Below are 26,101 nucleotides of genomic sequence, written 5' to 3' on the forward strand. Positions count from 1 at the left end.
CTGTTGTTAGAGGGCTTCAAGCCCTGGCTAGACAAAGCTGTGGCTGCCTTGATCTGATATTTGTGACAGCAAGCAGCAGAGACCCCTTCCACCAACACAGCTATAGCTCTGCAGAACAGGATGTAAATGCCATGTTCAGGCTGCTCTCACAGGCCCTGAGCCACCAGTGATGCTCACCGGCCATTTGGTGATGTCATCCGGCCACTCATGCGGCTCCATTGAGGCTGGCTGCTCACACACCCTGCAGCAACAGAAAGCAGAGATCAGCCTGAGAAATTATTTTCCCCAGCACCGGCAGCAGGCAGGATCCTGCAGGGAGTCACCGCACTGTCCCTGTCCCAAAGCTGCGGTCTCACAGCTCCCCTCTGTCCCTGGCTACATCAGATCAGCCAAGACTGTGCTGATCAAAGCCACGGCCTCATTCCAGCGAGCAGAGATCATGGCTTCAGCACAAAGGCAGCCGTCCGAGAGCACACAGCTGCCCAGCAACTCCTGGGCTCCATGTCCCTTGGTGTCCAGACCAGCTCCTGTCCCATCCAGCAATCAACTGGCCTGGGCCGCTCAGCTCTCTGACTACTGTCACAGCAGTCCCGGTGGTCCCAGGACTAGGCAGGACCCAGGATTAGCTCCGATGCCCCAGCTGGACTAGGCAGAACCTACCTGGGGTCCTGATGACAAACAGACCCAAATTGCCTCTTGCTTCCTGCCAGCATTGGTGTGCTGGGGTGGTGGGGCCACTTCACCCACACGGCCAGTGTGGACTGCAGGAGAGAGGAGAGGTGTCACTGTGAAGCCCAGGCTGGGAGAAGCATCAACAGAAATGGCCTTGAGCCTGCAGGGACAGCAGGAAAAGGACCACTGCGCTCACCGAGCACTCCTCCTCTGAGGTCTGCACACAGCCCGATTTGTCGTTCCGTACGCAGCAAGCTGAGTGCTTCTCCTTCTCCCGCTTGGCGCTGATGAAGCTGTGCACTTGCTGGTCCTGCCTCATGCACGGTGAGAACTTGGCCCCTAGGTGGATCAGGGCCTCCTGGCAGAGAGGGAAACACTCAGCTCAGCCAAAGGGCAGGTAATGATTGCCCAGGGCAGAGCAGGCTGGGGGAACGGTGAGTATCCCCATCATGGAATCATACAATGGTTTGGGTTGGAAGGAACCTTAAAGATCATCTAGTTCCACCCCCCTGGCCATGGGCAGGGACACCTTTCACCAGATCACATTGCTCAGAGCCCCGTCCAACCTGGCCTTGAACACTTTCAGGGATGGGGCATCCACAACTTCTCTGGGCAGCCTGGGCCACCTTCGTGGGGAAGAACTACCCTCATAGTGAAGAAACTCAGGACTCAAGGGACCAGGAACAAGTCCTGCATGATGAAGCCCAACACACATCAGGCATACTCTCAATATTTGCTTTGAAGAAGGCAAGCCCAGAACAAAAGTTCAGGGATTTCCTTGCCCATGGCCCCAGAAAGGCCAGGTCTGTGGCTGGGAAAGGAAACTTGGGGACACAACAGCCTTTTGCAGGGGGAATGGCATCAGGAAAGGTGTCACACACCATACAGCTCCTGCATTTTCTCTAGCCCTACGCTTGGCTTTGTAGGAACAGGGTGCACAGCAGGAGTGCCAAGGCCCATCCCGGCCTCCTGGCAGCCCCTGTTGCGGGGTGGTTGGGGCCAGGAGCACTGCTGCTCCCTGCCAGTGACGGCAGAACCCCATGGAAGTCCAACCAACAGCAGCTGCTAGCACCAAGCTCCAAGCAGCAGAGGGCCCTGGGGTGGCATGGCTGCAGCACAGTCCCCCCATCAGCCCACAACAGCCCCAGGCAATGGCACTCACTGAGCTGGGGCCGATCCAGAAGTTTTCCTGCTGAACGTATTTGACATTTTCATAAACCCCTCTGTTTCGCAAGACCTGCAAGGAGAGAAAGCAAGAGCCCCATGAGCTCCTACCCACATGATCAGCGGGGCAAGCAGCAGGGGTTGGTGAAAACAGCACCCGAGATGAACAGAAATCCCCACAACCAATGACTGAGCACACGGTTCTCTCAGACTGGTCTTTTGCAGGATCACAGGTAAACCCCCATGAAGGCCTGGGTTTCAAGCCACTCCCAGGTATCCAGGCCCTGGGATTTCTTGAGAGCCTGCAAAAAGCTTCATACAGCTCAGAAGCATAAGCAGCACCTGCAGGCAGCGTGGGCTGGGTGCTGTGACAGTGCTCTGAAAGCTGTTGTGCATGTAGGTGAGAAGCTCCCAAGAGCATCCCCTGCACAGAGCGAGGATATGGCTGTAGAGATATGAACCCCAGGAACCTTTAAGACACATGAGATTACAAACAGCTTCGAAATCAGCTCTCAAAGTCAGGCAGGTCAGTTTTGCTCTTGGCAGAAGCAAAATCCCACAACTGTTGCGAAAACTTAACTCAGGTTTGAAATATTTCCCTGCTGTGAACATCCTTCCAGACTCCATCAAGAGGGCAACAAGTTGCTTGAAAGGGCTTCCAGCACAGATACAGTGAGAGCCTGCAAAGAGCCCACCACGCTTTGTGCCAGATATAACTTGATGTCAAGAGCAATGTGGCTGCAGGAGGGAGAGAAGGCGGCGTGCAGGCTCACAGAGATGCTGCAGGCAGCATCCCCAGGCCGGACACCCAGCATCCAGCTGCCAAGGCCCTTGGGCAAGTAGCCAGTGTGCTGAGGACTATGACACAAGAGCCAGCAGCTGAAGGCTGAGACACAACCACGCTCCAGGCAAGTCGGGGGGATTTACTTACTGAATCAACAGTTTCATGTTGTGAGAACCCCACAGGGGCAATGCCATAGATGCACACAGCGAGGATGGTGATGAGTGAATGCACAAAGGTGACCCAGTAAGTGAAGAAAGGCCTGGATGGAGGGAAAGGGAAAAGATCAGAGGCAGAAAGCCAGGCATAGTACATCTACTCACAGAACACAGGAGAAAAGCTGCTGTTTTTCCCCAGGGGCCTTGGCAGAACCTGGGGTACAGGGCCAGGATCACCTAGGGATGCACGAGTCCGGAGGCAATGACCCAAGGTCTTGCTGGCAGACAGACCCTGTTCACTCTGACTCCCCCATTACACTGAGCAAGCCACCTTTTCCCAGAAAAAACATCCCTGAGCACACATAAGCCTGATGCCAAAGTGTGCTGTGTGTCTGAAATAACGACTTTAGGGGAATGATCAGAGGCAGGGATACCTGAGCCCTCCTGTTCATCACAGGACAGTGGTGGTGGGGCAGAGATCTGAAGTCCCTCCAGGTAGAAGAGATACAGACAGAGCAACGTGAGGAGCAGGATGAGCTCCCAGTGCACAGCGGTGCCGAAATGCTGTTGCCTGCTGCAGTTTGCACTGTACCTCAGGGACACAGACTGGAGGAGCTGAGCAGCAGGTTTCACCCAACCACCCCGAGGAAGTGATCTGAGTCACCAAGGGACAACAGCAATCGCTCACTCGCTAGTTGTTGGGACCCGTTCTACGACTGCAGCTCCTACCTGTGATCATCCATGTCCTCGATCTGTCGCTTGACATAACTGTCGATGCGCTTGCGGTATGTCCGGTTTGTCAGCTTCCCTACCATCCCCAGGCCATACGGCCTCTTCTCCTTGGCGAAGAGCTTCCTGACGGGGACGGCGATGCGCTGGCCACGCTTCTGCGGGCTGACACTCACCACCTCCTGCCGCAAGCGGACCTTGGGCTGTGCCAGCGCCCCATCCTTTTGCTTCCTCCAGCCTCGCTCCAGTGGGCTGAAACAAAAAGCATGGCACAATGATTTCCTTCTCCATGGCGCAGCAATGGGGACCAGCCCTTCCCTGGTGCTTGGCGGCAGCAGACCCTGCGCCCTGTCTGTCCCACCACAGCTGGGCTCAGCAGCAGCTGACAGCAGACAGGGCGCCCTGAAGTGGATGCTGTATTTCAAAGGGTTACACAGCATCAGTTGATGAAAGCACAGGACTGCACGCCGCAGGTGGCACAAGGCAGCTGCGCCAAAGTAAGGCCCACCGACAAGGAGCTCTCAAGGCTTTAAAGAATGTTTCAGTAACAGACTAAAATGGGGAGGCTGCAGCCTCATGCGCATCTATTTCCTCCTCTACTTAATTCCTCGTCCTCTGCTCCCTGCTATGAAATGTAGTTTAGCCCAGCAGTGGAGATCCTCACCCTTAAAGCACTTTACTGTCATAGACTGGTAAGTCAAACCCTTGCGCCCACCAAATCAGATAGAGGAGAAGAGCAGGAATCCAAGCAGCTTCCCAGACCAAGAAAGCGATACTGTCACATGCTGCAAGCTGTGCCAGTTACCTCTCACAATCTGTCTTCCATTCCTCCCTTTATTTGCACCGATGTATGCATTTTTCAGGAGAACAACAAAACCAGGCTTCAACAACACAATAAAAATCCCAAGCATCACTGCCTAAAGGAAGGCTTTTTTACCAAAATAGAGTATGCAATAAATGTTGCACAGGCTACCGGTGAATAGTACCTGCTTTGTAAGTCTCCACCGTATTCAAATGGGTTTGTACTTCTTTGCTCTTGAACAGAAGTCTGGAGGTCAGGTGTGCAGCATTCAGACCCTGACCAAAAAACACCTGCCTACCATTTCAGCCTCGCTCCCTGCCTAGCACTGTGGGAGGCATGTCCCTGACACACGCTCTAGTCCAGTTTACCTCCTCCAGCTTCTTAAACAATCCCCTCTGCACAAAGACAACGGTTGTCAGAAGTGGCGAGAGAAACCAGCTGACAAAGTTCTTTTCTGAAAGATCACCAGAGCATCTTGGAGAAATCACAACAGCTCTGAAGTATGGACAGGCGACAGCATGAGGGAGAAACCGAACCTCTTTAGCCAAAAACCCTGCTGTGAAACTTCAGCTATTTTCAATATTGCCCCTGGCAGAAGATGCATTTTTATAAAGCTGGAAGTCCCAACTAGGTTCACCTTCCCCTGACTTGTCCCTTGGGAAGTCCTTCTGCCAACAGAAAGTGCAAATTCCACTGCAGCCTCACGTCACCCCAAGAGTTCAAGTGGTTTCTGTGTTACAGACGTGCTGTTTCCCAATATTTCCGGCGCTGGGCTATCAGCCTACGCCAAAATAAACACCTGGCCACCTAAAAGGACACCTGACTATGATTTTGATAACAGTTCTCTGAAGAGTGAAAAGAAACTTATTTTCCTCAACAAATAAAACTATTTAAGGAGATCCAAATGGAGCCAAGAAGACTGAGACCATCTCAGAGGAGTGACAACAAACTCCCACCATTTGCTGCTTCCACTTATGTTAAGACTGAGTCAAGTTCTTGGAAACACTTGAAGGGAAAGCGCCAACACAGCAAGATGGGCTGTGAGCAGCAGAACCACAACAAGGACCTCCCTGTCTGCTCCGTGTTCACACCCAGCAGAGCTCTCTGCTGGGGTGAGCTGCCAGCTAAGCTAGAGCTGATTCGGAAACGACACAATTACTCAGGTGGAAAAAATCTAGGCATACAGTACAGTACCACCCACATATTTGTAGGGTTCTCAGCATCAGTGCCACACCTTTCTCTCGTTTCAAGTGAGGAATGTAGCACAGCCCGACACTCAGCAATGCTTCACACTGCTCCTTGGAGCGAGACAACAGTTCCTGGTGACAGTGACAATGGCAACAGCCTTCCTGTCTTTGCTATGTTCCCCATAGCCAAAGGCTGGGCCTCCAGCACCCTCACAGCTGATTTGAAGTGTCTTTTGTTTCCTCCAGGCAGGATACAGTCTCTGAAACACATCACATTGTTGCTGCAGAGACTGCACAGGTGGCCTCAGAGTCACCTTTCACATGCATGGGGCAGGACGTCTTAAAGCAGGGCTAAAGAAAACCCATCACTGCAGTGCTCTTTGAGCTCTGCACCAAGTACCCACAGCACTCGGATTCTGGCTTCCTCCATGCAGGAGCAGCCGCCTTGCTCCACCAGCTGCCCAGCACCAAAGGTCCTGCTCTGAATGGGCTGGCCACCTCATGTTGGGCTTTGGCATCTTCCAGGAGTACACTCACAGTAACAAGTGGCTTCTTTCAAGCTCATTTTTGTCCAAGGCACCTCCTGTGAGATCTGTCTGATCGAGAGGTTTCACCTCAGCGTCTTTGATCGCAGCTTCTGATGGTGACTCGAACACTTCATCTGGGTAAGTAGAGAGCTCCTCATGAAGGACTCCTTCCTGGGCAGAGAAACAGAAGTCCCATCAGAAGAAGCCAGCATCACATTTGAGATGTCGCTCTCTGCAACACACAGTCCTGCCAGACCTAGAGCCTTGTGCTGCCTTTGGGGCCAGCACCACACCAGAGCCCTTCTCCTCACCCGAGCGAAGAAAGAAGTGTCTAGCTCATCTGGAAAATCCACTGTGTCCTCCTCCAGGAAACTCGCTGGGGTGAAGCTGCGGCGCTGAGCTCTCCTCAGCGTGCTGTCCTTCACAGAGCGTCCCTGTAGCCAGAGAAAGCGGCATCAAGTCACTGCCAGAAACCTGAACACCAGCAACACGCGGGGCCACCCCAGCCAGTGCAGGGGGAGCCCCAGTGCAGACCTGCTGGTGTGTGACACTTCCTGGTGAGACTCACAAGTGTTACCCCACTTCTCAATCCACAGTGCCCACCTCCCATGAGGGTGAGGCTCACAACGTGCAACTCTGCCATGTTTCGTACAACATCTCTGACCAAACCGCAGTGATGGGTGGTACTGGACACATCAAAAAGGTCACTGGGCCCAGGAAAGTGGACATGTGGCAGGATGAAGAGACTTGCATAGGAAGAGCCTCAGGTGCTTCTGTTCTTCCATGACTGCTGACCAGGTGCAGACAGACCACCCAGAGGTCCAGGCAGGCTGAACTGGACCTGCTGGAATGCTCTGAGGCCGCTGGCTGTGGGAATCATAGTCCGCAGGCCAATAAACAGAAAGCAAGACCTGTACCAAAACCTAGCCATCATCCCTGCTTCTTACAAATCCTGCCTCCAAGACACATGGCTGAAACAGAACAGGAGATGGCTTGGTTTCTTCCCCCCACCACTGCTCTCCCCATCCTCTCTGCTCAGCAGCTCACTCCCTGTCTCCTTTCTCTTAGGGCACAGCCCTATCCTGCCACCAGGCTGGTCCCTGCCCTCCCACAGACAGTACCTTCACCAACGCTGCAGCTGCCCGGAAGCTCATTTTGGCAACAGATTCCCGTTTCCGCCGTCGTGGGAGGCGATTGAACCCTGAGCGCGAACTGGTGAAGGAGCAGAGCGACGTGGCGCCTGGCGTGATCGGTGTGTGTGGGATGCTGCAGCCGTCATTGTCGTCAGCCATACGGAAAGCTCGCCCGCGGGCCAAGGGGTCTATGATCTGCCGAGAGAAGCAGCCCGTCAGTCCATTCACCCCCAAACCCTTCCCTACAAAGCCCTCCCTCCAAGCAAACATCCTGAGCCCATGACAGTGGCCTGGCTCCTGGGATGGACCAAGAACCAGGCTGCACAGAGCAACAAGCAACTCTAAAAATAGGGAGACACGAAATAACCTGTTGCAAGCTCAGCCCTTAGTGGTAAGCCTCAAACCTCTCCTCATGCCCTGGGGTCTGGTTGGATTTTTTTTTTTTTTTTCTTTTGTTGGTATTGACTATTCTATTTTCACCCAGAATGTTCCTGATGTTCACAGGAGACTCCAAACCTCCTTAGGCCCTTCCTAAGCTCTTGGTTTCATTCATCTCCTATGCCAGTGAGCTCTACAGTCACAGACTGTGCTGTCTGAACAAGAGTTTGAGAAATCCATGAAAACAGCCATGCTCTTTCTCCAGCTAGTTTCCTTTCTAATACTGGACAGCCCATAACTTAAAACAGTATCCTCTTGAAGCTTAACTGTATATTGACATCTATTTCCATTAATTAAGTTACAACAGCTAGGAAAAGCAGGCAAGATTCCAGGAGCTGCAAGCCCTTCTTTGGGACTCTTCAGGCCAAAGCTCCCACTTCTTCCAAACATACGAATTAGCCTAACGAAAACATTGCCTTCAGCTACAAACCTTGCCTCTGTCCTTACATCATCACAGCTGTGGTTTCCATAAGACTTCTATGCTTTATCCTAATGTTTACGAGCTTTTTTTAATCCATGGCTGCACACTCAAGAGGAAGCTTTATTGGCTTACACCTACTGATACCATGTTCTCATTTAATGTAGCCCACAGAGCCCAGCAATATTTCTGAGTCTCCTGTGATCAAAGACTAACTGCAAGACACTCCAACTAGTAAGAAAACAGGAACGAGCACAACAAGGTGAAACTTGATTGAAAGATGCGCAATATTCTCCTCTGCTTCAGTAATGCAGCCAGACTTCAGTCACAGACTAACCTGCTTTGGGAGGAATTTGTTTCCTCGCTTGCCCAGGCTGCAGTGGTGCTCACTCATGTACAGTCATCAACCACATCGACTGCTATCGCTGAATGGAGCAAAGGAAAGAGCTGGGATATCATGGGCTAGTTCTGAGGTGCTGGGAACTGGTTGTACTTGACTGGGTCCTGTCCCCTGGGGTCACACTTGAAGGTAGTGAGTAGGGGGCTACCAGATGTCCTTTGCAGGCACCCAAAACCATTTTTGAGGACCTATGAGCAGAGCTGTAGTACTGCTGGTGCAAGAGATACTTTTCAAAGTCCTAAAACATAAGCAGACTTCTATGAGGACAGTAGCCGTGCTATTGCCTACATTCTGCGTGGGACAAGGATCCGCTGGGCAAGTCCCGAGTGACACCAGGCCTGCTACTGGATACTGGGATCCAGGATACCGGCCACTCCGTGTACAACAGAACTTTGTCCTTGCAAAATGGCAGCAAAAGGCCCAAGCTGAGAGTTCTGGGACATTCTGCGCACATCTAGTCACTACCATAGCCACAAGGTGACAAACACGGCTCTGAGCCTATCACCAAAACAGCTGAGGGATCTCAGCCAACAGGACCAGAGAAAGATTGCCAAAGGAGGGAGTCTGCCAAACTGTCTCCAAGACTTGGGAAGTGTCTGAGTATGGAGCCCAGACATGTTCAGGCACAACTAAGCCCACAGGTAGGTTAGAGCTGCCAAAGTGCTAAAGACACTGTGCAGGAAGCTCACGATGGCCTTGACTCTGTCCCGAGTTACTCACCTTTTGCATGCCCAACTGGCAGGGTCCAACATAGAGCGGAGGAGGAGTCTCTGTGCTTGTTAGAGAAATATTGTCCTGACTGGGCAAGTCCATTTCCCGGATGACCTGAGGTTTCAGCTTCCCATACCGCAGGCTGCAGTGGCGGAGGCTCTTTCTCTGCCATTTCTGAGTAGCGTCACTGTCTTTGCTCACCCCAAACCAGTCCGCTGTGCCTCTGAAAGATGCCAGCACACAAGAGCAAAGAAGCATTACGTTTGCTTGGACTATGCACATGAAAAGACAAAGCCCCTGGTGATCACTTCCAGCCCACCCTGATTCAAAGGCAGGCAGAACTCCTCCCCACAAGCATCTCACAGCCCATCCTCAGCTGGTTTTAGCAACCTGACAGATGCTGGCCAGAAATGTTCAACCACCAACAGCATTCTGTCTCTTTAGGCAGAAGAAAAATGACAGGAGAGATTCATTGTGTGTAAAAGACAGATTGTTCTGAGTTTTTCTAAAAAGAAAGAAAAAGAGATGGAACAGAAATTCAGAGGAGAATTTGGTGAAAGGATTTTTTTCTTTTAAAACTATGTATTGAAAACACTTACCATCTGCAGGCCAGCTCTAGGTCCCCATTGTGGGACTACTGTTTCATGGCTCTGGAGCTTCTCCCAAGAGCCACCAGAATTCACGGTTCTCTCCCAGCCTCCCCACACACTCCCAGGATATCCCAAATTTCTCAATCTCACGCTGCAGGATTTCCATACTCCTCGAGGGTAACACTAATTGCGAATGTTTGCTATGGTCCTGATCTCTGCTAGGACAGACACACACAGCTCTAAACTTTTGGTTGCAGAAGAAGAGCAGAAGGTTGCAGCCGTAAGGTAGATTTGCTGCCAAAAGGCTGCTGTCATGGAAGAGCACTGGATCAGAAGCAAAATCCCAAGGAAAGCGGAGAGGGATTGAGATAAGTCAGACTAACAAACTACTTCAAATACTGCAAGACAGCTGGCACCGTAAACCTCCAAAGACCATCGCGGCCCTGCCAAGCTTTTTCCACTGTGGTTAATCCTTCCCCAGAAGATGACAAAGCTGTGTCAGCCTACAGTTGTCTGTCCCAGGTGTCGAAACCTGAAAGTCCTTCCAAGCCAAACCCGAAACCCTGGCCTCGGGCCCCCTGCTCAGGGGCAGGATTTCCAGCTGCTGAGAAGCAAGACCTCACAGATCACAAAGGGAGTATTAAAACATACACTGGAGTAAAGGCTGGGTTAAATCTAGAATTAGGTCACACAGAGAAACTGAGTCAGTGCACTGGAGAGAGGAAACTAGTCCTGTGTTTTGCACTCTACCAAACAAAAATACCATCAAACAACAGGCGAAGGTGCCCTGCCTCCATGTAAAAAGATGCGAGTTCAAATCGTACAGCCTCTCCAGCTAAAACCTCCAGACATAAACCACCAAACATTGCCCTCCGCTTTCTCCGTTCTCCCAGCGATCCAGAACAGACCCTTCAGAGCACACGAAGTCAGGCAGGCCATTGATATATTGCACCTGACTTCACTGACCCAAATGTCTCCAAATGCTTCCAGCAAGTCAACTGGGCTACATACAACGTGCAGGTCTCGGAGCACTGCTCTCCCCACGGACCCACATCTCGTCTGAGCAATCTTCACCCCCGTGCAGAGTGCAAGGGCCTGGGGTCAGCACCTGGCCTGACAGACCCAAACCCAGCCCCTGGCACAGAGGTAATGCCCTGGCTGTGCAGATGCACGTACACGGGGCTGCTCCTCAAAGGGTGAGGACTGAAGACTGTTCGCGCCCATAAGAGCCTGCTGATGAACAGCCTACTGCACCATCAGCAGCACCTCAGAACCCTCCAACACCGCGCTCCCGCTAGCCTGGGGAGACAAGCACCGCCACAGCTGGTTTGCGCTGTGAGGACCACTCCTGAACTGCCACAGACCACTACTGGTCCAGGGCCACGGTAAGGAGCTGTCCTACTCTCTGATCACAGTCAAGATAGTCCAGGAGAGCTGACTACAGAGTTCAGGGTATTTGGAGCATCCTGGGAAGATGCTGAACACCCCTGTCCAGCTGGGGAGCCTCATCACATCTTACAGACTCCCTAGAGCACTGTAATAGCAACAAACCAACATCAGAGGTCAGTTCTCACTCCGTCACGTTGAGCTAACCAGCTCCGAAAGCCCAAGACCAAATGCAAACAGTCACCAAAGGTGGACACGGTGCCAGAGTGGCATCTGAGCAAAGGTTGCAGTGAGGATGGTAGGACAGGAATGGGCTCCGGTCCCTGCTACACACAAAGTCACATTGTCTGATTTAAAAATTTACTGAGCTCCAATCTTGGGGTAGTGGTCGATGGGCGATTGTGCCCTTGACTCCCGGAGTGGCTCATCTCCTTGGTGCTAAGTAAACGAAGACCTGCACCTCAAAAAGAAGACAGTCACATTTGGATTAGAAAAAGCCATGATGTCAGTGGGGAAAAAGCGGATGTTCTATTCCATTCAGCAGCTTCTGAGCCTCCTCTGGACTAACATGACTAGCATCTGTTTGGTGCTGCTTCCTCTCCTTTCCCTTCTGCCCCAAGGATTCTTTGGGGCCAACATATGCGTACATCACATGTTGCATTGATGCTAGCAAAGGCAGGCTGTGCTGTGGCTGCCCTGGGGAGATATTCCAGCTGTGGTGAGCACCAGGAGGATGACAGCTTGTTAGGAAAGGCAGGAGGGAGTGAGGCTGGTGGGTGGACAGCTTGTTAGACCATGCTACTTACTGACAGCTGCCTACTTATTTAGTATGAGTGATCACTGTTTTTTGTTAGAGGCACACATGGCTTTCTCAGTGCCGCCCATTTGTGGGCCTCCTGGCCATCTCTGGGAAAGCAACGTGGTCCCAGCAACAGCCAGAATCTGTGCAGTTCACAACAGCCCTTGCACACGCATGCAGGGGTGGGTTTCACACTCAGTGCTACCAGTACCTGAAAAACGATCGGGGCAGGGACTGCCGCTTTCTCAGGGAGCTCCTGCCTGCCCGGTGCCCATGAACGGGCAGGGTCTGACTCCTTTGAAACCGTACCTGTCTGCTGCAAAGAAAAGACAGCTGAAGGAAGGAGCCTGCAGGGCTGTGGAGGGGAGCAGTAACCTGCATCCAACACCTCCACATTTCCTTCCTTAGCCCCATCAGCAGCAGTTATGCCGCACTGCACGTGACAGCAGAGTCCAGCTGAGAGCATGACCCAAGAGAAACAACCAAACTCAAACCACACATCACCATCTTTGAACCCAGGAGGCTGCTGAACTCCTTTGGTGTATCTGCACCTCTGACGTATGTCTCCCATCGTTCTTGCAGACACCAGGGATGCTGCAATCCCCCTGCACTCCCAGACCTCTGTGATCTGTCTTATTCTGCGCAGTCACCCAGCTACAGATCCCACTGGCTGGCTTTGGACACTGCAGTATGAAACTATGGAAGTGTCAGCAGGCCACGATATGTTCTGCACAGACATAAGTGTCTGACGCCCCTGGATGTGCCGTGGGCCCACTCTGGTTAACCCTGGAGGGTCTCACCTTGGGCACGAGTCTATCTGTGCCACAACTACTGCTCATGTGGACATCTCAGACACCCTGGGAGACTGGAAATGGTGTTAGATGCCTACAGTCGGGCACCTGAATTGCTCCCATGCAATGATCCAGAACACAGAGGCTTGACCTTAGGCCCACACTTGACCTGCATCCTGCAAGCCCCAGGGAACAGGATGGTTTGGACTCCTGCTGCCAGAACAGTTTCACATTCTGTGCATCCTGGGGGTTGTGTTAAGCAGAAAACCTGGAAGCCAGCCTCCCTGGACTCACAAAGCAAATCACCAAGGCATCTTTGTGGATGCATGGCCTGCAATGCTCCATTGCACCCCTAGCTCTGCCATACAAAACACAGTCTTTTAGGCCTTTTCCTTGGTACTTTCCAGTTCCCTGTCCTTGTTTCTGATACACTTATTTCATGCTTTTATTGCTATTGTCATGTCTTGTGTGCATCTCCTGCAGTTCTGCCCCTTGGGAAGTCCTTCCCACTGCTGCTCTTCCTCTCCTGCCCACATCCCACAGCACTTTGCAGAAACCACCTGCAAACTGCAAGTTCTCCAGCAGGAAGAGACTCGGCCACCCCCTGAGCTGCACAACAGCCTGCGTGGAAACAGCTCAGCACTGCAAAATAGCATCATTCCCCCACACATACTTTGAGCAGGAGACTCCCAACCTCTCCACCCTACACACAAGCTGCACGTTGTAAGGACCTCTTGGGGAGAAGGCTATCCTGCCCCTTCTGCTCAACACTTCTTGACAGGGCCTCTGCAGTGCCTTACCAGGATATCTCCTCATCCTTGACATGCTCTTGCCTAATTGTCCTCATAAGGAGTGGGACAAGGACAGGGAGGTGAAGGAACTGGCAGTCTAGGTGTGCAAGAACAGCCACAGGTAGGCCCAGAATCCACCCATGGCCCTGAAAAGAACAGACACTGCTTCACGGCTCAGCCCTCCCAACCTCACAAAAAGCAGGATCACAGAGAGGTGCTGTGGGAGAGCTTCACCACCAAGGCAGCTGGGGAACGTCTGAGGCAAAGGAAAACAGTGTGTGGGAGGTCAGTCTCTCCCATTTCTGGAAAGTTGCTCCTTCGTGAGTGGGCGAAGCCTGGCTGGCTGGAAGTGCCCCCGACCTGTGGAGCTCCAGAGATGCTCCTGGGATGCAGGCAGGCCTGACACAGTGCCAGGAATACAAGCCAGGCACCTCAGGAGAGCAGATGGGAAAGCCACTCCCTTTGGACAAACTGGGATAAGCCTTTGCCACGGGGAGGAAAGGACCATCCAGCTGCGTGGCCGTGTCTCAGAGACCCCTGGGTCGTGAAGAGGAATAACCTTCTGTGCTGGTGTGAGGGACAGGATTGGAGCAGCCTCTCCTTACTCTCCATCACCCCATAGCCAGCTCAAGGAACTGCCAATGACCTAGTGCCAGGAGACAAGCTGCTGAGAGCCCTGGGCTGCTCAGGATGGGCTTCTGCCTCCCCCAGCAATCACACGCTCTCAGATACTGCACCAAAGCAAGCCCTGCACGCCACATTGTACAGTCTCAGCTACACAGCAGGGCCTGAGGCATCCTGTTATTCATCTGGGCTCATATATTGGGACCTATCTGCAACCACTCTCTTCAGCCCTCATGACAGATAACAAAGGAGACAACCTAATCCTGCTGTGACAGCGTGCCACTTAAGTGCCAGGCAATGGGGCGAGCAGAGGACCATAAATTCAAAAATAAAGGATGGCAACACATGGCAGAATCCACTAAAGCAGGCTCCATGAGCTCAGTGTCTCACCTCTTGATGGTCTGGGTGATTGAGGTCTGTCGTTGTAGCACCGGTCGCCTTGCTTCATTAGGCAGGGAGGGCACGCGGGTGTTGTCAGCAGGCATGCTCACGCTTCGCAGAAAGGCCTGACGTCTCGTTGGCTGCGAAGAGAAGCAGGAGGGGACTCAGTGTTCTCAGAGTGCTGCTCTACAACACTAGCCAGGGTGTAAAACACTTAGTCAGAAATTCAACAGCCCCCCATGCTCGTGGCATGCAGCTGGGCAGCAAAATCAGGCAAACATGGACTGTGTTCATGTTAGCCAGGAATGGCTCTGCAGAACCCAACAGTCAGCACCAAGCATCTGCATGTTGCAGTGGGTCTCAGTTCAGACTGGCACTAGCCTGGCCCATGGCATGACATCCATTTGTAGACAGAATGTATTACCTGAGAAATACATCCTTCTATCCAGAAGGAACCCAGATCACACACTCCTAGACCACTCCACAAGGTGAAGAGTAGCACAGAAAGCAAAATATGCTTCATAAGTGACTCTGGATCTGCACTAAAAGCCTGTGAGAGCTGTGGGTGGGTCTGTGCTGTAGCTGCTGCCTGGTGCAGGCTAAGCAAGCTGGGAAAGCCACATCAGCTTTGTTTATAACCCAATAGTCTGGACACACTCAGGTCTGAAAGCTCTTGGCATGTCTTGGCTGAATCTCACCTACCAAATATGACACAAGTCTCCAGACTGTTCTCAGCCCGTACAACTGCCTCCCCAGTGCCGCTCTAGATTAATTTTTCATCAGCTTGGCAGAGCCACCGTCTCCCATCTGTAAAATGCAGGGTGAGCAGACTGCCGCTCTGGCAAGTGAAGCCCTGATCAACTGTTTCTCTGGTCACACACTGTCTCTGCCTCAGGACTACTTGCGACTCCAGCTACTCTAGCTCAGAGAGCTAATAATTTCCACTAATTTCAACATTTTTAATATGGTTTATGTGAAAACAATATCAAACAATATCTTTTGGCTAAAAGCCAAAGGAACCCATTATGCACTCTCAATCCTGACAGCCCGTGCTGTGCACACCAGACCTCCAGAGAACATTACCTCCGCCAGCTTCCATCATAAGTACAGTGTGCCTCTCCAGAAGATCCCCAGCTGGATTTATAGATTTCGGGTAAGAGAACATCCATCAAAGCCTTAAACAAGTGATTCAGAATGTTTCAACCTGCACTGTTAAAACCCTGCATTCCACTTCTAACCCCTGCAGACTGAACCCCGATCACTTTCCTTCCAAGGGAAAACCAGGACCAAGATTTATCTGCCAGAAGCTGTCACACAACTCCCCTCCAGGACAGCTGTATAACCTTCCATTTTTCTGATGGCTAAACTGCTCTTTGACGTAAGCAATTAAGGCAGGCATCGCGCTCCACCCATGGAGCTGGGCGGTAAACACCCTCTGGCTCTGCCTTTGGTGCGGGGAGTCTCTGTCCCCGCAGCAAGGTCACACGAGCAGCCAGCAATCATCCTAACCAAGTCTCACCCGTACATTAGAGGTTTTGTCACTTAATAGCAGAAATTCCTATTATTTTTCCTATTCCAAACACAAATACGGATGTTTTACTCTTGTACTTTGCACAGTTCCTCTTAACCTATCACCCCATCTCTATTTCACCACTTTTCAATGTTACTTATTTCTCATCCCACATGATTTTCTTCTGTGCCTCATGCTGGTAACAGCTTTGTGTTGCCAGTAACTGTTCTTTCTCTGCTGTTAGTGACAAGAGCCTGTCATTATCTTGGCTACTCATAAGTCAGATTAATTCCCTGCTCATCTCAGCAGGAGCTTCAGCACTTCCAGGCCCTCATGTTTCTTTAGGAGCCCTTCAGCCCTCCAGCTCCCTTAAGAAATGCTTGTTCAAATACCTCACTCCCATATCCCCCAGCCAGGACACTTTTCACAATCCCCACATCCAAACAGTCACGTCCCCTGATCCGAGCACATCGGCAACCCACCCTCGTCCCTCCCACATCCCCTTCAAGGGAGAGTTAATTACTGATCAGAAATATATCCAATGGCTCTGCTCCTCACGTGGCCTCATGACCTGCCACTACGCGCAGCCAGGACTGCTGAAGACCATGAGCACAGGCAAGTTCTTGGCGCAGCAGGGCTCTGTGCACCCCCCAGCCCCACAGACCCTCCTGCCCCCAACCTCTGTACCTGCACGGGCTGGGGCTCTTCTGGCACCGACACAGGCACCGGCACCGGGATGTCCAGTTTCAACCATGGTGGCTTCTTCCGCTGTAAACTGCTCGTGCTGTCGTGTCGCACCTCCGACATCGTCCCACGTTTGTCCTCAGGCCTAGGAGAGGGGAGAAATCACAGTTGGGAGGGGGCCACGCCAGCAGGGCTGAGCAGGGCACACTCCTCCAGGCTGCGGCTCATGGGACACAAGCCCCATGCTGGACAACTTCCCAAAGTGGTCGTGAGGGTTCAGGCGTCACAGCTTGTGTCCGCACTGCTCAGCCAGGACCAGACACTCAGAGGTCACGGCATATTTCTAAGGCCTGCAGGATCTCCAGCCAGGTGCCGGAGACCATGGTCACAAGTTTGACAGTCACCTCCCATTAAGATTTTTGCTGAGACTACTGTAAGATCCAGATTCCTTAAGAACCGGTCATGAATTAAATCTTAATGAGATCTGGATCCGGTCCAACCAGCTAAGTAACTGCAGCACCAAAAGCCACTGACCTCCCTCTAAAAACAGCTTGTGACTCACATATGCATCTTGCCCACCCAAAGCCAAGCACTACGCTGTCCTACCCAGCGACTACTGAGCAATTAGCAAGTGGCCATTTCTCACTGCTGGTTCTAATCTCTTTTAAATGTAGTCATTTTCTAGAAACACAACACAGTGCGCAGAGTAGTGAAGTATAGCATAAACATTAGAGAACTGACATTAATCCTGAACTAAGAGTGGGTTTCATACGTAAATAATAATGATATGGTATTTAAATAAAAATCGCTGTGTTACCAAAATGCCAAAGTAACCAGAGTGACTCGCTGTCCTCTTGCCCACTCGACTGCATTGCAGCTTTCTCCTCCAGTTTCGGCTGCATGCAGCGGGACAGGGACCATGCGACTCTTTCAGGCTGGCAGAGCACCTACTGTGCTGTGCACACTCGGAGAAATAATTAAGAAAACAGATTTCACTGGAGTGGGATCGGCTCAGAGGCCCTCACAGGTACCTTCCAACCTAAGTTATTCTACAATCCCATATTTCTTCCTCTCCTAGCACACGCACAATCTCATGCTAGCAGTGGGAAGCACGTGCACTGAATAGGACAAAAGATCCAGTTCTCTCTCAGCTCCGTCCTTGTGTTGTCCATGGCCACAGATCCTATAAGGGACAAAACAGAGTGCCGGCCTCTTCCTCCGCCATGGTGGACAGATGGAATTAGCCTCCAGTTAACTTTGCAGGCACACATAATTTGAAAGGGAGCAGCAGAAAACTCTGTTGCACTAAAACTCAGTGCTCTTACAATGTTAACACAGTCAGTTTATTTTGAATGCACAATAAGTCTAATATGCAAGACACAAATTCTTCCTTCAGAGCAGCCAAGCCCTAGGACAGGACCAGAGGCAGTGGGACCTCCATCCTTGGAGACATTCAGCACTCAACTAAACCAGGCCCTGAGCAGCTTGAATCAGCCCTGCCTTGCACAGCGGCTGAGCCAGACAACCTGTGAAGGTCCCTCCCAATCTAAATTAGGCACTAGTTCCCTGAAACACATGCTGCCTTTCACAGAATTTCCACCATATTCCCACAGCAGCCCATATTCTCACTGCAGCTGCTCTGGAAAGGGAGCCACGCAAACAGTGCAGCTTACCATTGCAAAAGATACACGGTGGCGGGGGAGCAGGTCAACAGAAGGGAGTGGGGGACGACCTGGATTGGGTCAGGAGAAGAGAATCTCATCTAAAAGGAGCTGAAGAGCAGCTGCCAGCTCAGTCACACAAGCTGGGCTGGCTGCCAGGAGCGCTGCGCTCAGCTGGGCCGGAACGACAGAAAGGGAGGACTCAGCTGTAGGTGGATGAAGGTTGGGTTTCAGCAAATACCACAGGCCCCCAAAAGTCTGGGAATTCACAATCTAGCCTGTACAGGCATGCCCTTCGTACGTGCACCACAGTCCCGTGTGCACAGACGCAGTGCCGTGCATTAGAGGGACACGATTCCTGCCCTCCCTCCAGCCCTGGCCGCACGGGTGACCAAATGCACCTGTTCTAACTTCCTACCAGATAAGAACAGCAAGAGTACTGGGGAACTCCTGCCTGCTCTTGGTAAGGGTAAATCCGCTACCAGACAGCTTCCAGTATTGCATACAAAATGGGCAAACCTGTCTTCATGGGGAGGTCAGAAAGCAAAGCAGGTTTCTCACACCTGAAAAACTCCCTGGGTGCAATGCAAAGAGCTCCAGCATTTGCCCCATGAGGGTCATGAACACCAGGTCTTTCTGAGATGCTCTAATCAGAGACCAGCCAAGAGAGACAGAGTCACTGCTCCAGTGTGACCAAACACAACCTATTTCACACATGCCCCTCATAACACAACTCAAGAGCCTCATTTCTTCACCTTCAAGGGCAAATTCAGAGCCTCTGAACTATCAACTCTTGGTTTTCCAGCATCTCTTCAATGAGCAGAAATCACCCACATTCCTTCCTGTCCACCTACAGAGCTGCCTTTGTGAGCAGGTGCTTTGGGTGTAAAACACACAAGCGTGTCTCAGATCTGCAGCTTTATCAAATGGCGCGGCCAAGCCAGGGAGGTGGTGAATGAATCACTCCTGCACTGCCCTAGAGCTGCTACAACAACGCTGCGCTCCATGAAAGACTTGCTGGTGAAATCGGTTTTCAGTTCTCCTTCCTAAATTGCCACAGACAGGGATGTCCACGTATCTGGCATGCTATCTTCATTGTCACCCACACCTACCAGAGCATGGGGACATCCTGCACTGTGCATACGCGCCACACGCAGAGGACAGAGCGCGCACACACATGGGGTCAAGCCTGTGGCCTTATGATTATCCCCAAAGTCAACTCAACTTTGTACTTTAGACAAGAAAAAGATGTCAGGACAAGACTCACGTAGCTGACAGAGGCAACAGACCGCTTTCTTCCAAACTTTGGCAGTTAAAGAGCTCTTTAAAGCTTTCTTGAGAAAGCTGGGGACCCTATTTCAACATTTTCCTTTGCCTGAAGGGTTTGAACCTACATGTCTCACCCTCCTTTGAGAGTACATCAATCAGAAATCAAGATCTTCAAAAGCAGACAACGCACAGATACTCTACTAGAAAAATACGGCCCAGAAAGCACTATCTTGCCTCAGAATTACGTTAACAATAAGTAAAATGGGCATTTGCCATCTAAGTATACTTTGTCTCCCTTGTTCTTCGAAAAATAGCAAAGCATCAAAATGTATATATAATAATAGTGTAAGTGCACACAAGCATTTAAAAAGCAGGTGAGTTTCAAGTGTGACTGCAAACAGAGTACTCAACTCAGGAGCAAATTCTTCTAGCAGTTTAACCTTTTTTTTTTTACTTACTAAAACATCCATTTCCCAACAAAAGAGTGCAGTGAAGACAAGAGCTGTTCAGCATTCCCAACTACAGGTCTGCATTTGGAGTGGCCAAGAATAAACCTCACAAGCACATGGGATGGGCCCGATTCTCTGCACAAGCCAAGTGCCCAGGGCACGGAGAAACCAGGGCGCGGACACGGCAGGCGGATCTCCAGGAGCTAATGTGAGACTGAATGTGGATCCAGCTCTCTACATAGACGTATGGCTGTACACAGATGCATAGCTGTGTATATAGATGTACAGCTGGACGGCCGAACATGGTTTCTGCAAGTCAGGTAACACCTCTTATTGCACCTGGTCCTCACTCGAAGTGCTGCAGTCACCAATTTCTGTCTCAGCACTGCACTAAAAGTACATTCCAAGTTCCACACTGACCTCTCGATTATTTTTAGGGGTTACCATTTCAGGATATGGTGCCCATGTATTTGTTCTGGCCGACAGGCTTTGTTTCAAAATTGACTGCGTTGAAACATATTTCATGTGAATGGTCACATATCCTCAAGTAATTCCAGTTTCTCAGCGCTCTCCTAAGAAGCGTTTTCAAGAGTCAGTGGCAGCAGCAGGGTAGGAGCAGGCACAGCACAGCCGTGCCAGGCTGGGCCAAGCGTCCGTCTAAAGCCAGTGTCTCATTTCCAACAGAGGATGCCTGGCAATGGGTACAGAGCCCAGGATCACTCCGCAGTCATATCTCACAACAGAGTCACGGCATGTGCTATGAATAACTCCGGAGCTTCTTGTGCCAGAGATGTCTTTGCATTTGATGTCGCTCTGTACCCGTCTCCATATCCAGCCAATGATTTTTCTTCCTGAATATATCCAACCCGTTTTTGAATCCGAGCAAACTTTTAGCATTCATAACTGCACGTGACAAAGAATCCCACGGCTGAAACATGTGCTGTGCGACAAGCCACCTTCTTCAGCTTGCCTTTAAACCTGACATTTCCTGCATTCACTTGATGCCTCTTAGTCCTGGGGCCAGAAGAGTGAACAGCTTTTCCCTGTGTGTCTTCTCCATGCCAATCCTGGCTCTACAGATCTCCTTTGTGCCCTTCCCACCATCATCAGCCCACACACACAGTGGGATCCACATCCAGCTGCTCAGTCCTTGGACAGGAGCTGTTCCAGACCTCTCACCTCTGCTTATGGTTTGCAGCATCTCCCAAAGCCCAGAAAATGCTCCACTAGCCTAGGTATCAGCTAAATATCTTTATCCTGGGTAGGTACAAATGTTCATATTTTCAAGCTTTTGTGAACGGTTATTGAGGCTTGAAACTCAACTTTTGTAAACTGTCAGGATAACAATTCCAGCAAGTGGCATCAAGAGAGAAGTCTCCGCTATTATCAAAACCACATAAGAGCCATTGGAGACGTGGGTAAGGACACTGTCTGAAGAGACTGGGAAGAGGTGGAAGGGCCCAATACTTGGGACTGGACTTCTCCCAGGAGAGCCAGCTCAGAAGCTGTTCCCTCAGCATCACAAAACTGAGAAACCTGGAAATACAAACTCTTTTCCATCACACAGGCTGAACACGCGGCATTTGCAAATACATCTTCCTGTAACTGATGAGCTGCATGTACAACTGTGGTAGCAGCACAAAAATTACAAAGTCCATTTCAATTAAAACAACAAACAAAAGAAAAAACTTGTATATTGCAGATACTCTGGGAAAGTCAACTTCAAAAGCTCCTTGCCAAAGCAAGGTCACAGTACCAGCACCGAAGCCAAATCCACTGTGCTGTGGGTCAGGCTGAGAAATAGGGACCGTGCATTAAATTCCAAAGTTGGCACATGATCAAGAAAAGCTGCTTAGTGAAATCCGCTGACCCAAACAGAGAAGGAAAAGCCTTGTACAGAAGCCTGAGCGTGCTCCTAAATCAGACAGGCATCTCAAATACATTCAGCGATCTGCACGGTCATCTCAAAGACAGACCATCCTTCCATTTGACAACCGAAGCTATTCTCATGTTGATTTTTTCTTTCAAAATTTCCATTTTTACTAGCATTCCCGTTTAAAATAAAGCTGTTATTTCCCAAAAAAACATTCCAAGTTAAAAAAAAATAAAGAAAAATTTAAAAAAATAAATTAAAAAAACCCCACAAACTTCATTCAACTCTACCATACAAACACACATCATCTGCTTTTTTCAACAATGCTGCTCCACTCCAGGACAGCGTGTACATGTTCTTACAGACACCCCCAGGAGGTAACAGACACCGGGGTTATTCCACTGCAATCCGATCACCGTGTCCCATGGTCAGTCTCCAGCTGCGTTCCTCCAATTTTCAAACCCCCATCGCTGCAACAGCTGTATTTGCAGTGCCTCCTGTGCAGAGAGTCCCGTGTACCTGAAGGGGTCTGCCCCCGCGGCTATTCGGGTCGAGGCCTCTGGGTGGAGAGACAGCAAAGAAACCAGGATCCTAAATGTGTTCTCCAGACAGAACGAGCCGGGGCGGCAGGAGCGGCTGGCTGTGCCTCTCTCTCCAGGATTTCTGCTGGCACAGCAGGGAAAAGGCAGGAAGTCCAAGCAGAAGAGGAGCAGTGGGGTTTCAGCCTCACAGCTGCCAATAAAACCATCTAGCATGGATCAGACCCAACAAGTTACAAATAATATCTCAAATACCAGGCGCAAGCCAGACCTTTAAAACAAGCCAGATGGAGGGGCTGAGGGCAGGCGGGGACGGGGAGGGTGGAACAGGCTTGTGACCCTGCACGCTTGGGAAAGCTGTGGAGGACACAGCAACACCCAGGCTTCGGCTGAGACCACCACCACGTCCCACCCTAAGAAACTACCTCGGAAATGAAACAAGGCCATCAGCACTGCCCTGTGCAGGGCTCTGCTCCCCTGACCCTCGCTGCCGACCTCAAAGGAGATGCTGTAAGGCTTTGCAGACCCACAGGCTGCCGAGCAGAAGCTGGGGTCTGAGCAATCCAGGCTCTGCGCAACCTGAGAGAGGAAATGTAGGACCAGCCTACTCAGTGATAGCTCAGCATGATAGCAGCTTAGCTGAAACACCAAACTACAGCCTATGCGAAACAGCACTCCTCCATCCCCGCCTGGCAGATCTGTGCTCGGGGAACCGCGTGTGCCCCTGCACTCCTCTCTGGAGAGGGACCAGACAGGACTGGGAATAGCCAAGCTCTTATTAAGAGACATCGCTTTCCCACAGGCCAGTGTGGCACATTGGAAAGACACTGTCTTTTAAACTTTATGTAGAAGTAGAACACGGAGGAAACATATCTGGGGTAGCAAAAGACTTTGTGCAGGCTCAGACAGAACTTTGCCTTGTAGAGGGTGAATTAAAAGGCACAGAGTTTTCTTTTCAACCAGTGCTCTAGAAGGAGCTAGAAAAGGATCTACACGCTTGAGCAGGATCACGGAAAAGCAGCACACAAGCACCACCACAGAGCTGTGCCAGCAGGAACCCACCAAGGTGGGGTGAATGCTATGGGGAAGGTCTTTAACTTCTGCGGCTACCCAAGCAACCGAGGCAGCGCTGAGGGATCTCACCGTGAACCACTTTATTTAATTAGCTGAGAAATACCAGTGGAAATTTCCTGGCTTGGAAGAGGCCGGGCAGACCCCTAGACAGGAAATGGGAAGCTACATTAGAAGAAACCCAAGGGTTTGGATTTCATGCAAAGCCTTGTAGAATGACACTGGTATGCAAGAGGCACACAGAGTGCAAAGCTTCAACTGGGACCCATGGAACTTGGAGATGGCTCAGCTATGTACAGAGCTTGAGGGTTTAAAATATAGGGAATAAAAACATCTGCCAGGGAAATCTGAATGTATGTGAGCCAGTCTCATTATCAGGATGGCAGATGTGGGTCATGATGGCAATAACCATAAATGAGTTCCTACTGGAATGCCAGCATTACAAGCTTTCCAAGCTGCTTTGCATGGGACTTGAAAGGTATCCAGGTCTGGTACCTTCATACAGAAGAGAAAGGAAAAACAAGGAGCTCAAAAAAACTCTTCTGATTCCTGTTAGTCCCCAGATCTGTAGTTGAACTTCTCCAAACACAGGTTAAAAGATGACCCCCAGCTGCAGCCTGCAAACACTCACACAGGAGACAGACTGATCTTCAAGGTCCTTTTGTTGCAGCAGACAAAAGGCAGAATAGTCACAAGAACACAGAAGCCAAGGCTCAAAATGCTATGAAGGCGTCAGAGCCACTTGAAAGAGATGCAAGCCAAGAGAAGCAGCAGTGCCCCCAGCCTTCTGTGCTGCCCCCTCCTCATGCTGGCACGAGCATCCCCGCAGCTGCCGGGTGATCCACGCTGGGAACCGGCGCACATTAGCTCAGCAAAGAAAACGGTTTGTTCCAGCCCAAGCTCTTCCCTGATCCAAGTCACCACATGGCTCCATGAGCACTTGTGCCAGCAGAAGGAAAGGGGAAGACATAGGAATAACAAGAGCAGCTGGAGCCAGATGACTGGACTGCTCTTCAAGGTAGCACAGTTTAAAGTAATCATGAAAACCTGGCCACTTGTAGCACTGTGGGAAGCTAACAATTATCACAAGGGAGGTGGCGAGTTCTGCATCTCTTGAGGCTTAAATAATCTGCCGAGAAGTGCCCTCCATGCAGGTGTTGAGTGCAGGAGGAATAAAATACTACTATATCACCAGAGGCAGAGTGAATTTTTGCCAGCGCCACTGGATAGGAAAACATCCAAACTACCCAGAGACTTCTCCAGAGCTGACGGCCAAGCCTCACGCACTGGCAGCTTTCATAGCAGGGTTCCCAAGCCATGAGTCTCCCCTGCTCACCTGTGGTCTGTGACACCCACAAAGCAACCAGGTGGTCAGGAGCCAAGCAGAGCGGCCTGGGCAGAGGGGCTGCCTGTTCCACCTCCCAAGGACACATGACCCAGATAACAGAAGCAGGGTCACAGCACAAGCCAGCATGTCTGTGCTCCAGCGCCCACGCAGGGCCCGGGCAACGAGCAATCAGCATCCAGCTCCACCTTCCAGACTAAACTCAACACAGAGCCATCTACAACCTACCTAGATACCAGCAAGGGGAACAGGCTGAGCAGAAAACATCATCAACAAAGAGAGGGAGCAGTAGGAAACTTTCTGCAGCACTTCGTCATCTTCACCCTGTTTGTGTTTCTCCATGAACACAGCCTGCAGCTTTGCACAAACGCCAGCCCAGCACCACGTGCAATAGCCACATTTCCAGCAGCCACGTCTTAATGTGACACTCTGGTCATAGCATGTCACTTACAGGCTGCATCTGGGCACGGACTGATGACAATACCAGCTAATAGCTCCAGCGACAGTACATCAAGCACAGGGGGTGAGAAGCCAGCACTGACCAGCACCCCCGTTCCTTAGGGAAGCTGGTAGGGTCAGCACTGCCCAGTCCTCCAAAGGAGCTGGTTTCCACCTGGAGATCCATTACCAGCCACTTGATGGCTGACGCATCTCAGCATGCCTATGTGGGAAGGCAGGATACTACCGCTGGTCCAGTGCCACAGTGAACGCAGCCACAACGGACAACAAGTATAATCGCATTAACAACTCAAATATTAACAATTGCAGTTATAAACAGCTGACTGCCAGCACTAGAAGCGTACCCAGAAGAAGGATCATCTCCACAAGCCTTGTTCTTGCACCTTTCAAAGGTAACGCAGCTGCCCGCTGGGTGAGGAGCAGGCAGAGCCCTTCGCTCCAGGGTGCCCAGCAAAGCGCAGTGGTCTCAGCACTCTGCCCATGTCTACATGTTCTACAGCTCCTCGCTAACAAAGAAACAACAAAATCCCACCACTGTATTTTAACAAAGGTATCATTTTTCATTGAAATTCTGCATTTTTAAGTTATTTTTCTGCTAGCTCTCATATTCATCACAAGTCCCATAAGGGTTCAGGACACAAGGAAAGTTAGGAACATAGCACTGGTACGACACTCAGGACAACAATGAACACTGGTTCTGGTTGCTTTTGAAATAGCTGATACCTGTCACCCACCTCAAAAGCAATTTTCTTGGTAACA

The 26,101-nt window shown here is 50.9% G+C and overlaps 1 protein-coding gene across 4 annotated transcripts in view; it reads right to left on the reverse strand.

Moving 5' to 3' along the window:
* The window catches only part of RHBDF1 (rhomboid 5 homolog 1), a 36,277-nt gene that overhangs the window by 3,830 nt on the left and 6,346 nt on the right, over window positions 1–26,101 (reverse strand). The window contains exons 2-14 of one of the 4 annotated variants that reach the window (XM_065644798.1): window positions 16,680–16,821; window positions 14,492–14,622; window positions 12,107–12,211; window positions 9,130–9,343; window positions 7,142–7,348; window positions 6,332–6,454; window positions 6,031–6,191; window positions 3,505–3,756; window positions 2,768–2,879; window positions 1,835–1,909; window positions 869–1,030; window positions 661–761; window positions 178–241 (exon numbers count right to left, since the gene is read on the reverse strand). In XM_065644798.1, coding sequence (XP_065500870.1) covers window positions 178–241; window positions 661–761; window positions 869–1,030; window positions 1,835–1,909; window positions 2,768–2,879; window positions 3,505–3,756; window positions 6,031–6,191; window positions 6,332–6,454; window positions 7,142–7,348; window positions 9,130–9,343; window positions 12,107–12,211; window positions 14,492–14,622; window positions 16,680–16,799 — 1,827 coding nt within the window. In that variant the 5' untranslated portion in view covers window positions 16,800–16,821. Of the gene's footprint in view, window positions 1–177; window positions 242–660; window positions 762–868; window positions 1,031–1,834; window positions 1,910–2,767; window positions 2,880–3,504; window positions 3,757–6,030; window positions 6,192–6,331; window positions 6,455–7,141; window positions 7,349–9,129; window positions 9,344–9,439; window positions 9,643–12,106; window positions 12,212–14,491; window positions 14,623–16,679; window positions 16,822–26,101 lie in introns of those variants that run through there. The other 3 variants (XM_065644797.1, XM_065644799.1, XM_065644800.1) reach the window with 3 other exon arrangements.

Source organism: Caloenas nicobarica, chromosome 14, assembly GCF_036013445.1.
Source record: "Caloenas nicobarica isolate bCalNic1 chromosome 14, bCalNic1.hap1, whole genome shotgun sequence".
Classification (NCBI taxonomy): Eukaryota; Metazoa; Chordata; class Aves; order Columbiformes; family Columbidae; genus Caloenas; species Caloenas nicobarica.